Source organism: Natrix helvetica (assembly GCF_964273705.1).
Source record: "Natrix helvetica genome assembly, chromosome: 1".
NCBI classification, from domain to species: Eukaryota; Metazoa; Chordata; class Lepidosauria; order Squamata; family Natricidae; genus Natrix; species Natrix helvetica.
In genome coordinates this window covers 344,962,874-344,977,420 of record NC_138548.1, presented here as the reverse complement: position 1 = coordinate 344,977,420, position 14,547 = coordinate 344,962,874, and the positions used below count along the sequence as shown (strand labels likewise).

Below are 14,547 nucleotides of genomic sequence, written 5' to 3'. Positions count from 1 at the left end.
GAAAGAGAAAGAGAGGATGACATGTGTCTGTTTTTGTTTTTCTGCTGAAAGCAACCTGATCCCATGGACACCCGTGGTTTGGTCTATTCTTGATTTGTTCTCACTTGGTTTTGCTGCCCTAGTTTTGCATCCATGTAGAAATATGAATAGACTAAGAAAATAACTCTACAGAATAATTTAGATGGCACACTCAGCAACCCTTTTGCAAGCCATCCTGAGGTTAACTGGACTCAATTCAACAACAAACTACACGTTTCAGAATTGGGTTTATAAAACAGTTTTTGGTAAAAGTAAACTCCAAATGAATAAACAAATAGCTATCTAGGTTACAAAAAATCATCTCGTATATCGTCGGATAAAATCAAATATTTTATGCTAAGAAGTATTTGAATAATAATACAATAATTTTAATAATTATTCAAATTAATAATTATTGGAACAATAATGCAAATTGGAAATTGAAAGTGGAAAATCATATGCAGGAAGAAGAATGGGGAAACAGAGGGCAACTAACAAGGAAAATTGGAGCTAATGTATAATAATGTGGAGTAGCAAAATAAATTAATCAATATAAGGATCTAACAGAACCCATAGATTTTTCTATACTTGGTTTTATCTCTGTCGCTCTCTCCAGAAGCACCATATTTTGAGGTGGAGTCCAGCAGCAGGAGTGCAGGACAAAGCACATTTAGTGCTCATCCTGGGAACCAGACAATGAAACTGGCACAGGTAGGAAGTTGGATTCCAGTGGCTTTAAACAAACTTTCCCCTTCCTTTTTCCTTCTGGGGAGGGATGTATCCTGGCACAACATAATTCCTATTACATGTAAGAGCATGTTGTCTGTTTGTGGAGAAAGCCTTCAATTACAGTAATTTGAATTTTGCTACAATGGTAACAAGACTAATGTTTTCCAACTTTGGCAATTTTAATATGTGTGACTGTTAAGTCTTTGACTTCAGTGTGTGTTGAAGATCTTAAAGATCTGAAAGTTTGTCATGATTTGGAAACACTGGACTAAACTTTGGAAGTTGCTTGGATAATGCAGTCAAATGCAGCTCATTTTATATCCGTTTTTAAATGGAGAAATGATACAAACACATATGCACATACATTCACACTTATTAGCTAAAACAGTCAAAGCAGTCTTATGTAGCATCTGTTCTTGAGATCTCGGTTCAGCAGAGTGACTGACCCACTGATTTTATCTTCAAGAAAAGTCCTGGCTCTCCAAATCAGAGGTGGCATTCAACAGGTTCTGACCAGTTCTGGAGAACCAGTAGTGGAAATTTTGAGTAGTTCGGAGAACCGGTAAATACCACCTCTGACTGGCCCCGCCCCATCTATTCTCTGCCTCCGAGTCCCAGTTGATTGGGAGGAAAGGGGGATTTTGTAGTAACCTTCCCCTGGAGTGGGGAGGGAATGGAGATTTTACAGTATCCTTCCCCTACCAAGCCACACCGTGCCCACCAAGCCACACCCAAAGAACCGGTAGTAAAAAAAATTGAATCCCACCACTGCTCCAAATGTTTATCTCAAGGGAAGTGGCTAATATTCAACAGATTCATTAGCGTGAATCATGTTTCATTTGAAGGGTTTCTTTTTAAAAAAAAATATTCCAATGTTCTTAATTAATATTGCAATATTCTTAATATTAAGAATCTAGAGAAAGGTGAACTGGAACAAGTCAAAAGCCTAAGTTCTATTGTCAATTAAATGACTGCCACAAGATACAAGAAAGAAGAAGGGGGAGACTAATAATGTTCTTCTCGTGTTTCTAGCCATTGACAACTGAGCAGCCTAGGGCTTTGCATATTGGAGTAGAAGTCCAAAATTTCTTCCGGAGAAAGAGACTGGTCAAGGATGCCCCTCTTTAGGAAACAGGTGGAAGGGACAGTTCAGATTAGATTACATTCCATCCACTGAAGAGCATCCATTTTCACAGTGTTCTGCCTTTTTTTTCATAGAAATACAGCAATCAGGAGGCCGGTGTCTCTAGCAAATCTGTGGAACAGCAAAATCTAAAGTCAAACAGTGACAGCACATGGGAACACAGGAAGAGCGATGAGGAGAAGGCTGGATCTGATAATACTGTCATGTCAACAGACCTGGTATGGCTTGGTCAGGCTTGAAGCTTTTTTAAGTCTTGATCTGTAAACATTCTGCCCCGCCCCAGCTACAAATTGCTGGAGGAAATGATTTAGAGTTTCCAATCAATTAATGAGAACTTATTTGATGAGTCAACTAAATTCTTTGATTAAATCCAGGGATTGCTGGAGGAAATGATTTAGAGTTTTCAATCAATTAATGAGAACTTATTTAATGAATCAACTAAGTTCTTTGATTAAATCCAGGGATCTTTGAATGTTTTCTGTAATAATGCCCAACACTCGCTGTTAGCAGAGATGTAGGAATTATAGCCTAAAACAGGGAGGGGGGTTACCAGAAAGTACAAGACAAGCAACGTTTTCACTATGAAGCCTGAACTGTGTGCCGTGGAGCAAGCACATTCACGTTTTAACACACAGTGTCACATATGCAATGCATTGATTGTGGATTTCTATTTACTTGACTGTAAAGCATACACATCCATAAATGTAATGATTAAAAGTTGTAGCTCTAGGATTTACATACTACTAGGATTTACATACTATTCTACATCAAAATCTCCAGGAGTTTTAAGAAACGTTTCACTACTTAATACAATACAATACAATAGCAGATTTGAAAGGGACCTTGGAGGTCTTCTAGTCCAACCCCCTGCCTAGGCAGGAAACCCTATACCGTTTCAGACAAATAGCTATCCAACATCTTCTTAAAGACTTCCAGTGTTGGGGCATTCACAACTCCTGGAGGCAAGCTGTTCCACTGATTAATTGTTCTAACTGTCAGGAAGTTTCTCCTCAGTTCTAAGTTGCTTCACTCCTTAAGAAGTTGCTTCTCTCCTTCTCAAGTAAACCATTCTTTGAATCCGAACTTTGCCACTCTGTAAGCCTTTATTCCCTTTTCAATATGATTCTGCTTCATGCATAGTGTAAATGTATCAATCTTCTTTCCTAGTTCTGGATTACAAACAGACGCGCACACACACACACATGCACACGGATTTTTTTCAATCCTGATCTGCATTTTTGGATGATTTTTTCACAAACCAAATACTCTAGATCTGGTCCTCAATTTACAACCCCAGTGGGGACCAGAATTTCCATTGCCAAGCTAGGTAGTGGTCAAGTGGGTTGTGCCCAGTTTTATGACCTTTTTCACCATGTTGTTAAGAGAATCTCATAATCATTCAGCAAAATCTGGCTTTCCCGTTTGACTTGACTTGTCAGAAGCTGGCTGGGAAGGTTACAATTGGCAATCATGTGATTCTAAGAACTTGCCAGTTGCCAAGTGCCTGAATTTTGATCACATGTCTGGGGTCGTTGTGATGGTCATAAGTGTGAAGACCAGTCATGAGCCACTTTTTTCAATGTTTCTATCACTTCAAATGGTTTCTAACCTAATGATTGTAAATTGAGGGCTACCTGTACTCCTAACCCTGGTCTCTTCTATGTTACCCCACCTGAACTTTCCTCACATTTTTTTTTCTCCTTCTTCAGGGAAACACTGTTGCCCGCCAGGAGGACAATTTTGTGAACAGCCTACAGAATTCAGCCTGTCTATTGGCAAAGGCCCAAGCATCCTTAGAAAATCTCGAGAAACGTTTTGCATCTGGCATCCATATGTTGGAGTCATTTGTCACCCATCCAGGGGCACCAGGTCGAACGCGTCATAGTGAGGGATCCGTATCTAAGCGGGTGGTGGTGGGTAAGTCCTAATGCTGGAAGCTATCATGTATTTCACAGAGACGGCGGATGTTCCTTCTTGTGCACATTAAAAGTTAAGAGCTTTGACCCTTTCCAGTTATTGTAGATATTTTATTACTTATAATCTGTGTGCCAGCATTACACAATCCCTCTGCATCTTGTTCAGCACTGAATTACTGAATCTGATGTATGAATCTTTCATGGTTATATAAACCAGGGGTTCGCAACCGGGGGGGGGGGGGGAATTGAAAAATGTTAGCAGCTGGTTCTCTGCCCGGTTGCTGGGAGGGCATGGCAATGGGGCTGTGGTCTAGTCGGCTTCCTGCACCATGGGGGTGTGGGGGGGTATTGCCCTCCCCAAGCTCCAGAGGTTTTTCTCGAGCCTCCGGGAGGGCATAAACAGCCACCCCCGGGCTACAGAGGACGGAAACAAGCCCGTTTTCAGACTTTCGGTACTTCTGGTATGCCCGTTTTTCCCCCTCCCCAGGCTCCGGAGGCTTTTCTCAAGCCTCAGGGAGGGCAAAAATGGCCTTCCCCGGGGTCCAGAGGCCAGAAACAGATCCCCTTTTCAGACTTCCAGTGCTTCCGGTAGGGCCGTTTTTCGCCCTCCTAGAGCCTCCACACCGGGCCTGCACTTATCTGACATCCAAAACTGGCCACGCGGAGACTCCTGGGAGGGGCAGGGTGGGCGGGGTCAGCCAGTCGGTCCGAACCGGCTGAATCCCACCCCTGTTCCCAACCCTTGGGCTGCGGACTGATACCAGTCCACTGCCAGTTAGTAGCTGGGCAACACAAGTGAGCAAAGAGTTCTCTAGGTGTGCACATGTTTTAAGTAGCACACAAAACCATATCCTCCCCTTCGACCCTTTGTTTTCCACGGAACCAGTCCCTGATGCCCAAAAGGTTGGGGACCGCTTTTCCAAACTTTTCAGATATTTTTTTTTATCAATTTCCAACTCTTGCAGGACTAATTCCCTGTATTATTTTTACATGTGTTTTCAAATTCTGAGAAGTAAAACCTATTCCAGAGGGAAAAAATTGTTATATTTGACCAGTGCTAATACAGACACAGTTGCAGTTGGCTGCATGGTTGAAAAGAGGATTATCTGGGGACAAAAATCCAGGAAAAAAACTTTGCAGCATTTTATTCCAAATCCATACGTACTTTATTCATGTATGTATGTATGTGTGCGTGCGTGGGCAGGATCACACCTGCCATCTTCAAGCTGTGGGCTTAAAATGGGAACAGAGCTGCCGTCTTTCTGTAAGTCTTGGTGGGAGGGGATGGGGTGGTGGCTTTGTTTCAGTAAGTGGAATGATTGGTTGTGTGGTTGTATCATGATTGGTAGATTGGTGCTGATTGGTGCAGGTTGTGTGTGCATTGTTGTTTTGTATTTTAACGGCTTGGGTGGTGGGTGGTGTTCGTTTGTTGGCTAGGGCTGGTTTCCAGATGTTTGGTAGGCGGGAGGTATCATCACGTTTGTTCATGCTGTGGGGGTGTTTCTCTATTTCGATGGCTTCCATGATTATTCTCTTGTGGAGGTGTTCTGTTTTGGAGATTAACCTGGCTCCTTCAAAGTTGATTTCGTGTCCTGTAGCTTTAAGGTGCTGGAAAAGGGAAGAAGTTTTTTCTTTTTTTCTTACTGCATTTTTGTGTTCTGTGATGCGTGCATTTATTCTCCTGTTTGTTTGTCCTATGTATATTGCTGGGCAGATTTTGCATGGTATTTCGTAGACTCCTTGGTTTTCATATATATATGAATTCATATATATATGAATACAGACCAAAGACTCTTGGTGGTACACAATACAATTAAAAAACATAACACTCTGATTGTAAAATTATTAGAAATAAATATTAAATAAGAAATAAAAATAAATAACATTCATATTTTTAAAAATACAGTTTGGAAGATTTCTTTCTTAATCAGCTTCTGGAAGGCAATTGAGGTCAGGGCAAGTTTCAACTTTAATCGCAGAGACTAATCCTTAAAATGAGAGCCATGACAAAGTAATATGGCTTCCTGGTCTCAACCCAGCTATTATCCTCAAGGAAGTAGGAGATTATAATTCCTTTGGGATCTATGTAGTAGATTTGTCCATACTATTTGGAGAAGGTGGCCTTTTTCTTAGCAATTTTTTTTTACTAGACTGTACTACAATTTAGTACATTACTCCAAATATAGCATATTAGCAAAAAACAGATGTATCACAAAAGGATCTATTTTTAGAAAATCATAGAAACCATTTGATTTGCTGTGTAAATGGAAATTTTTGAAATAGAATTTCAGAAGTTGGCAGCAAGGTACATATCAGTAGTGGGGAAATTGATCCCGACTGATAATTTTAGGAACCTGATATTCTTACTAATGCTGGAACTTCTTCATGCATATAGAATTATTAAAATTGCTTTTATTGTGGTTATATACCAAACATCAAATGGGTTTAAAAGAACAATGAGATTTACCATCCTCCATAGTGAGTAAAACAAGGTCATTTCCAAAATCCAAAATCTTGGCCTTCAGGAAACCCGCCAATCAGAAAATATGGATTATAAAACAGAATAAAATTGAACAGGTTCACATCTATATGTATCTTGGAGGGAGTTTGGATGCCAAAGTGTCTCTAGAAAGCACATTGTGATTATGCCATTCTGGTAGCATTGCAATCTTCTGCCACTATTCTCTTTTGGACATTAAGCAAAGATTACCTGCAGATTTATGACTCATTGCTTAGCAACCATTCAAAATTACAATGTACCCCCCCCCCCCAAAAAAAGGCATTCACAAGCAGAATTCAAAACTGAAACTGTCACTTCCACCACCACCATTTTAGGCTCTTAGCCCACTATTATGGCCATTTGCGGCATCCTGTAGTCAAATGACTATGATTTATGACCTTTTTTGGCTGGAAGCCAGCTTTTACTTCCAATTTCTGACCAAAAAAACCATTGTAGATAATCTTTAACAACCATGGTGATTCGCTTAATGACTGCTGGAAAAAAATGTTATAAAATCTGGTTATTCATAGGATGACCTGCTTAACAACTGGTATGACTTCTGAGCTCAAATACAGTCATGTTGAGGAGTACCTGTAACTAATACTCTTTAGATTGCTATTAACCTCCATCTGTCTCCACTCAGAGAAGTGCAAAGATAACATCCAGAACCACTCCCTTCAAAACCTTATTGATTTATCAGCTCAAGCCAGAAGAGAACAACAGGTATTTTTAAACAAAGTAAAACAAAACAAAAACATCTTTTAGTATGTTGTTTGGTGATACTAACCTCCTACAGTCTTGCCTGCAGCAAAATCCTGTCTCACCAGAGATTTATCCGAGGTTGGAGAGTCACACAGAAAGGCCTTTTTATAACATCAAGACGTAAGTATCAGATGTCACAATCACATTGTAAATCACCTTGTATAAAGAATTGGCTAATGGCTTTCAGATTACGTTATTCTGGTCTTGGGGCAGCTTGGGATGTGTTCAACTCTATAAATCTGAAGGTTAAGTTACTCAGTCTTATGACACCTCTGACAGAAATTGTGTGTAGATCCCCAAAGATATACTATGTCACTAAATTCTGACAAGGAACAAAGAAAATGAAATGTATTTATAAAAAGAAATGGGACTATACAGGGATTGAATTTAAATAGAAGGCAGAGAGCTGATTTTGTTGAATTCTGCTTGAATTCAACAATTCAATTAATCAGTGGAACAGCTTGCCTCCAGAAGTTGTGAATGCCCCAACACTGGAAGTCTTTAAGAAGATGTTGGATAGCCATTTGTCTGAAACGGTATAGGGTTTCCTGCCTAGGCAGGGGGTTGGACTAGAAGACCTCCAAGGTCCCTTCCAACTCTACTATTGTATTGTATTGTATTGTAGTGTATGTAAATCTGTGAGAAGTGGGAATTTAATAGAATGCTATTATAAATCCTCTTTCAAGCTCAGCCTTGTAAATATGTCAGGTAGCACTACAATGTCTTCTTTCTGAATCTTTGACTACTACGGTAATCCCTGAAATTTCTTACCACACAGTGATTGTCAATAAATGTTAGCCCTTTGAGGTAGGCAAGAAAACACAGAAGGGGTTTCCTCAATGCTCTTTATTGTAGGGGAGAAGAGCAGTATCCTAAAAGCCCATCACAGTTCCTCCCTGCTCCATCTTTTATGAAACAAAACCAACGTACTTTGACTTTCATTTGTATCCCTTCCTCTTTTTCTGGAGTAAGAAATCTGTTCTCAAAATCTGAAAATTTGTATTTCTCATCTAATTAATGAAGACATTTGTAAACTAAATATATCTCTAAATTTTATTCCGCCTTACATTTCTCTAGTTTTGAAATCATCTTCATGAAACTAATTAAAAATGTGTTAATTCACGTTTTCTCAGATTTGATCTTCTTCAGGAAATTATCCATGAGTTGAGAGGAACAAGTGACTCCTTCACGGCGAACCATGGTAGGTAGAAAATTGGAATCTTATTTTGCTGGTGTAGACCTGTAGAAGGCATGGATGTAGTAATCAATATTCAGTCTTTATTTGTAGACAAATGGTATAATTTCTTGTTTATTTACACAAATATGTAGAAAAGAACCAGAGGTGGTATTCTACCAGTTCGTACAGGTTTGCCCGAACAGGTAGTGGAAATTGCAGGTGGCCCCGCTTACCCGGCCCTGCTCTATGGCATCCCATTTACACCCTTTTTAAGCCAAAAGCGCATGTGCTGAAGGCTTAGCACATGCGTGGAGGTGGCGCATGTGAGCGCGCGCTCACATTTGCGAATTGGTAGGGAAGGTTAAGTAAATACCACCCCTGAAAATACCATTTTGTGTCATGAATTGCATCGGTTTTCTTTGATCTTTGCCGTTTTTAAATTGATGCAATATCACCGATTCTGACAATGGCCTGTCTACCTGTCTGTTTATTAAATTTATATGCCACTCATCTCTGTCCCTCCCTATATTGTATTAGCTACCAGCTATTTGCCTGTATTTTAAAAGAACCGATTTACATTTATACCATTAGGCGTTCTTACTTTTCTAACAATACAAATGGTTAAAAATTATAAATTAGATTGTAGGGGAAAGTTAAGAAGCTTGCCTGACCAGCCCTCATGCAAAGCTATTTTTGCTTCTAAAACTGAATTCCCTAGATTCACTCTTGGAAGGAGCGTAAGAATGAGGAAATATTTCCTGGGCATTTTTAGTCACTTTCTGCATGTTTAAAGTACTGCCTACTGGAGATTAAATGATTCTGTATATACAATTAACAATTAGAAAAGCAAATTTTATAATGGTAACAAAAGGGGCTCTATTTATAAGGAATACATTACAGAGATAAGTTAAGTCTAGTCCCTACTTCACTACATCTTACTGTCTGGAGATCAAATAACATCTCTGTAAGTGTATGTCTTAGAAGGAAGCAGAAGGAAGTGGCTTTCCATTAGCAATTAGTGTGGCAAGCAGCAGGCAGAAAGGTAATTTTTATATTTCTTTCTATGCCCTACTAACTCACGTGGCATTACATCATTAGGCAATACTGGATTTGGATCTCCAATGGGAGGAAAGCAGCTGGGAGGTTAAACATCAACAGGAGAGATTTTTAACAAGGTTGGAACTTCTCACATGAGGAAATACATGGAACGTAAAAACATGAAAATGCAGCAATCACTTCACATTACGAAAGGATCGTTCCCTTTCTTGTAACTTGTACAAAAAGTTTACATTAAGCTAATTTGCATTTGTTTATATAGTTTGCATGACAACATTTGGTTTGGCAAAGAAGACAGAAACACTGCCGCCAAAGCTCTCCCTCTTAACTGTTGGCAATCCCCTGCTCCAGTTTCAGAAATTGGATTGGTGTTGCCGACATGGTGTCTTCGTTTCTATTCTGCTCTATAAGACAGTGTTTCTCAACCTTGGCCGCTTGATGACGGGTGAACTTCAACTCCCAGAATTCCCCTAATCAGCTTAGCTTAGCCACCCATATTCAAGTTGCCAAGAACACTGCCATAAGAATTTTACTTTAAACAAATACCCCATTTGAACTTCTTAAGAAATAAAGTTTTTCAGCAACTGACAAAATTGTCATTTTTGTGCAGAATCAGAAAATGCATAATCCTAATACAGTGATGTATGATAAATTGTCCCTACCTTGGGATAATTTTAACGTCTACCTCCTGGCATACACATTCTTACTGGTTTTTAGAGGGATATTGTTTTAAATTTAACTTGATATTTTAAACTTTTGTATTGATTTATTTATTAGCTGTACAGTTTGGCATATTTTACCCTCCTCTTATACATGTATTTATATAGTTATTTCTACGTTTTAATCTGTTGTATTTTAATACGGACTGTACACCGCCCCGAGTCCCTTTCGGGAGAGGGGGCGGTATATAAACGCTAATAATAAATAAATAAATAAATACCTGTGGAGATAAATATAACTTCTTGGCAGAATCAATATTTTGCATATAGGAAGTCCCAGATTTAACTGCTAGGTATTTCCAATTAAAGGAACAAGTAGCAATTAAAGGAGAAAGGCCTTCCCTGAGCACGAGAGCCATTAACATACTAGTTTAAATTGATATGCAGTCTGGTTGGGTATAGAGCAATTGTGAACTGTGTTCTTTTATTGTGCAATAGCAACACAGCATTGTGTCTAACATATTTTCATCATTCCCACAGAGCAGCAAACACGGAGCAGAAAAGAAAAAGAGATCGCCTCTGATCTGAAGAAGGGAGATCTGATCCCCACCACCGGACAAGGAATGGTGACCAGTTAGGATGATCAGTACTTGGTGATGATCTCTCTAGTTCTCTGTTAAGATAGGACTGAGGTAAAAGCAGTTTGTTTCTTCAATAGCACAGCCATCAGTATGCATCCTGAAAATTCAATATCTCCAGTTCAGAGTCTCATAACCTAGAAAAGTTAAGTAGCACTGGACGTGATTGCTCTTCAAGGGAAAAGTCTAGTTTTTTTAAGAATGAACTAATGTCATTTAGAGCATTTGAGTCAGGCTAGGAGAGCTATAGATCAAATAAAGCTTTTAGTGAATTGATAAGCATAGGTCTCAATCAAAGCATTTTGTAACCATTTCCCCCACATAGACCTTGTTTAAGCTCATGTTCTTTTATGCTTTGAATTCGCATTCAAAGCTGTCCAGTCATGCAGTCTTGTACGAATAACTCATTTTGTCATACTCCAGTACCATATTTTATGAAAGTAGAGAATTGTGCAGAGGAGTATATCCCTATTCTCCCCACCATGCCTCTGGTGAAAATCTCTATCTCTTAACCAAATCAGTTGTTTTTAGCTTCAGCAAAGAATTGCTATGATCTCATCCTGAGCAAGGTAGTTAAACTTCCTTTCCTGCTCTGATCTCAATTCTGTTTGGGGGGAGGGGGGGAGAAGCAAAGGAAACACATATGTTGAAAAATGAACTGTGATAGTGTTCCCTTTCAAACCATTAAAGTCAAATTTAGTTTTATCTCAGTTTACTACTGCTATTTACTTTTTTTTTTATTCAGAGAATCTTAAGAAACAATACTATTTTGCTGCCTTTCTCTCCTTATGAATTCAAAGTTGCTTAAAACGGGGGCTTTGCAGGTTAAGTTCTGATGAGGTTAAGGCAGTTTTACCTTCTGTGACATATACCAATAGTATCTTGTACCCCTCCAAACTACTCTCTGAGTTAGCAGTGCTACAAAATAGGTGGGCTTTAGTATTTTTTTTTAAGAATCAATCTGACTTTGTCCCTTCCCTTGATTTCTTTATTAAAAAAAAGAGAAAAGTGTTTTGTGGTTCACTTGTTTTTTTTATAAATATTCCATATTTATCTGATGATATTGCAAGCACAGCAATGAATTTTTCATTTTAAATTATTTTTTTCTTATGAGCATGATTCACACATAATGATAAACCATAACATACTTTGGTAGGCGTGTGTGTATGTGTCTGTAAATTCTAGTCCATTGTGGCTTATTTAATAACCTTGCTTGAAGAAACAAAAAATAGTATGATCTAGACAAAAAAAAATACTAGCTTATATTTTGTTCCCTGTTTTAAGAGCTCAGACACATTTGCTGCTTTTAAGTTGCAAATGCAGAAACTCAAAAGATTGAACTGTTGGCATCTCCATTTCAAAAAGAGACTGGGCAGAAAAACACCTTTCAAAGACCACACTTAAATTAGAAAACTTCATCATAACTAGGATTTGGCTAAGTATTTAGCAGCAACATTATTTATATTACTAACATTGGTGGCAGCAGCCACAAAACTAGAATAGGACTGACTAATCTTTCAAGCTTTAAATGCTGCAAGACAGAAATCATCTCCTATTATAAATCAAGAACAATCTACTGGGATTTTGCTGAGCTTGGATTTCTTTCTGCAAAGATTTTATTACCACTCTAGGTAAAATGGCCAGGGGTTTGATATGAAAGAATGGAGTTTGCTGCTTTTTTATGTGTGCCCTACCTGTTTTGATCAGGTATAACTTGTTCTAATTACCATAGTGTGCTTGTTTCTGGTTCTGAATAAACTGAAATAATGCAGCATGAGACTTCACAGAGATCACATGATGGCACCCTAAATAAAAAAAAAAGAATAAAAAATTCAAAGATGCTGACACTCTAGAAAGAGGGCAGAGAAGAGCAAGAAAGATGATTTGTGGTCTGCAGGCTAAAACATACTGATGATCGGTTGAAGGAACTGAGTATGTTCCAAGAAGAGGGGGACAACTTGCTCTCTAAAGCAACTGAAGGCAGGAGAAGAAGCAATGGATGGAAGCTAACCGAGGAGAGGTCCAATCTAGAATTAAGGATAAATTTTCTGACAGAACTATCAGTGGAATAGCTTGCCTCAAAAACGTATGGGTGCTCCATCTCTTGCTGTTTTTAAAAAGAGATTAGACAGCCATTTGTCCAGAATGGTATAAGGTCTCCTACTTGGACAGAGGGTTAGACTAGAAGACCTCCACGGTCCCTTCCAACTCTGTTATTCTGTATTCTTTATATTAATGGTTTAATTCTAATTTGATGTTCAGTTAATGCAACTTCAATGTTTCAGCAGCATCACAGAGGCTTAAATTATACCCTTTACTTCCCTAACAATATATGAGGTTTATGAAGGCACATATGCTACACAGGACAACATGGAAGTATACAAGTACAAAAACACATTTTATAGGCACAGAAATAATAGTCCTATCTTTGTGCCAGTAGATGTGCCAACAAAATAGCCAATATAGGTTGAAGACTTGGATGAGGAAGTGAGTAATAAAAAGAAGAAACATACACAAAAAATTAGAATATCGTGCAAAAGTTCATTTATTTCAGTAATGCAACTTAAAAGGTGAAACTAATATAGGAGATAAGACTCATTACATGCAAAGCAAGATAGTTCAAGCCGTGATTTGTCATAATTGTGATGATTATTGGCTTACAGCTCATGAAAACCCCAAATCCACCATCTCAGAAAATTAGAATATTACATGCAATCAATAAAACAAGGATTGTACATAGAACAATATCGGACCTCTGAAAAGTATAAGCATGCATATGTACTCAGTACTTGGTTTGGCCCCCTTTTGCAGCAATTACTGCCTCAATGCGGCGTGGCATGGAAGCTCTCAGCCTGTGGCACTGCTGAGGTGTTATGGAAGACCAGGATGCTTCAATAGTGGCCTTCAGCTCTTCTGCATTGTTCAGTTTCATGTCTGTCATCTTTCTCTTGGCAATGCCCCATAGATTCTCTACGTGGTTCAGGTCAGGCGAGTTTGCTGGCCAATCAAACACAGTAATCCAACAGTCATTGAACCAGGTTTTGGGGCTTTTGCCAGTGTGGGTAGCTGGAAAATGAAGTCAGCATTCCCATAAATCTCGTCTGCGGAAGGAAGCATGAAGTGCTCCAAAATCTCCTGGTAGACAGCTGCGTTGACCCTGGTCTTAATGAAGCACAGTGGTCCAAAGTCCTGTTGCTCAGTGGTCCAAAGTCCTCTTTTCTGATGAGAGTAACTTTTGCATCTCATTTGGAAATCAAGGACCCAGAGTATGGAGGAAGAATGGAGAGGCCAATCAAGCACAGTAATCCCATGGTCATTGAAGCGGTTTTTGGTGCTTTTGGTGCAGTGTTGGAGCACCAGAATGTCAGGATGGAAACAAATCCTAGAGAAAATCTAGCTATGTGTTTGCTAAAAGTCAACACCAACTTGACAATCAGACTTCCAAGACTAATGTCAGAGCCACTATGTACACCAGTCAAAGAACGTAACTGCAAAGGAACATTAAAACTACTTTCATTACATTGACTATAATCTTGCAAGCCTGATTGTGTTTTACTGCCTCACTCTCTCCCCTTATACTCCTGTGCAATTCAGGAGATGTCTATTTGAGTCATTTCCTCCTCCCCTCAGATTGTTTTGGGATTGAGTCATGCTTTTTGCCTTGTTTTTCCCAGATTTTGTGAACTGAAGCGCACTTCTGTCAAGTCTTTATTCTTGACAGAGGCTTTACGCTTTGCATGAACACTAGCTTGATGCATGCTGTGCGTGCATGCACACTGCAATTAAAATTGTTCTGTGCATGTGTAGAATCAAGATGGCGGCGCCTATGGCAGCGCTGGAAAACCAGTTTGGGGGCGTGGCAGGCCTGGGTTGCTGCCGGTTCCAGGGACCCAGGCCGCCAAACCACTACCAGTTTGGCCGAACCGGGCCAAACCGGTAGGAACACAT

At 39.3% G+C, this 14,547-nt stretch overlaps 1 protein-coding gene across 5 annotated transcripts in view; it reads left to right on the top strand.

Moving 5' to 3' along the window:
• The window catches only part of LOC309384185 (inactive serine/threonine-protein kinase TEX14-like), a 29,493-nt gene extending 17,925 nt beyond the window's left edge, over window positions 1–11,568 (top strand). For 4 of the 5 annotated variants that reach the window (XM_081937404.1, XM_081937408.1, XM_081937407.1 and 1 more), the window contains exons 14-20: window positions 635–729; window positions 1,966–2,109; window positions 3,601–3,808; window positions 6,951–7,030; window positions 7,104–7,189; window positions 8,203–8,270; window positions 10,502–11,568. In XM_081937404.1, the coding sequence (XP_081793530.1) occupies window positions 635–729; window positions 1,966–2,109; window positions 3,601–3,808; window positions 6,951–7,030; window positions 7,104–7,189; window positions 8,203–8,270; window positions 10,502–10,599 (779 nt within the window). In that variant the 3' untranslated portion in view covers window positions 10,600–11,568. The remainder of the gene's footprint in view (window positions 1–634; window positions 730–1,965; window positions 2,110–3,600; window positions 3,809–6,950; window positions 7,031–7,103; window positions 7,190–8,202; window positions 8,271–10,501) is intronic. The other variant, XM_081937405.1, reaches the window with a different exon arrangement.
• Window positions 11,569–14,547: the final 2,979 nt, after the last annotated feature.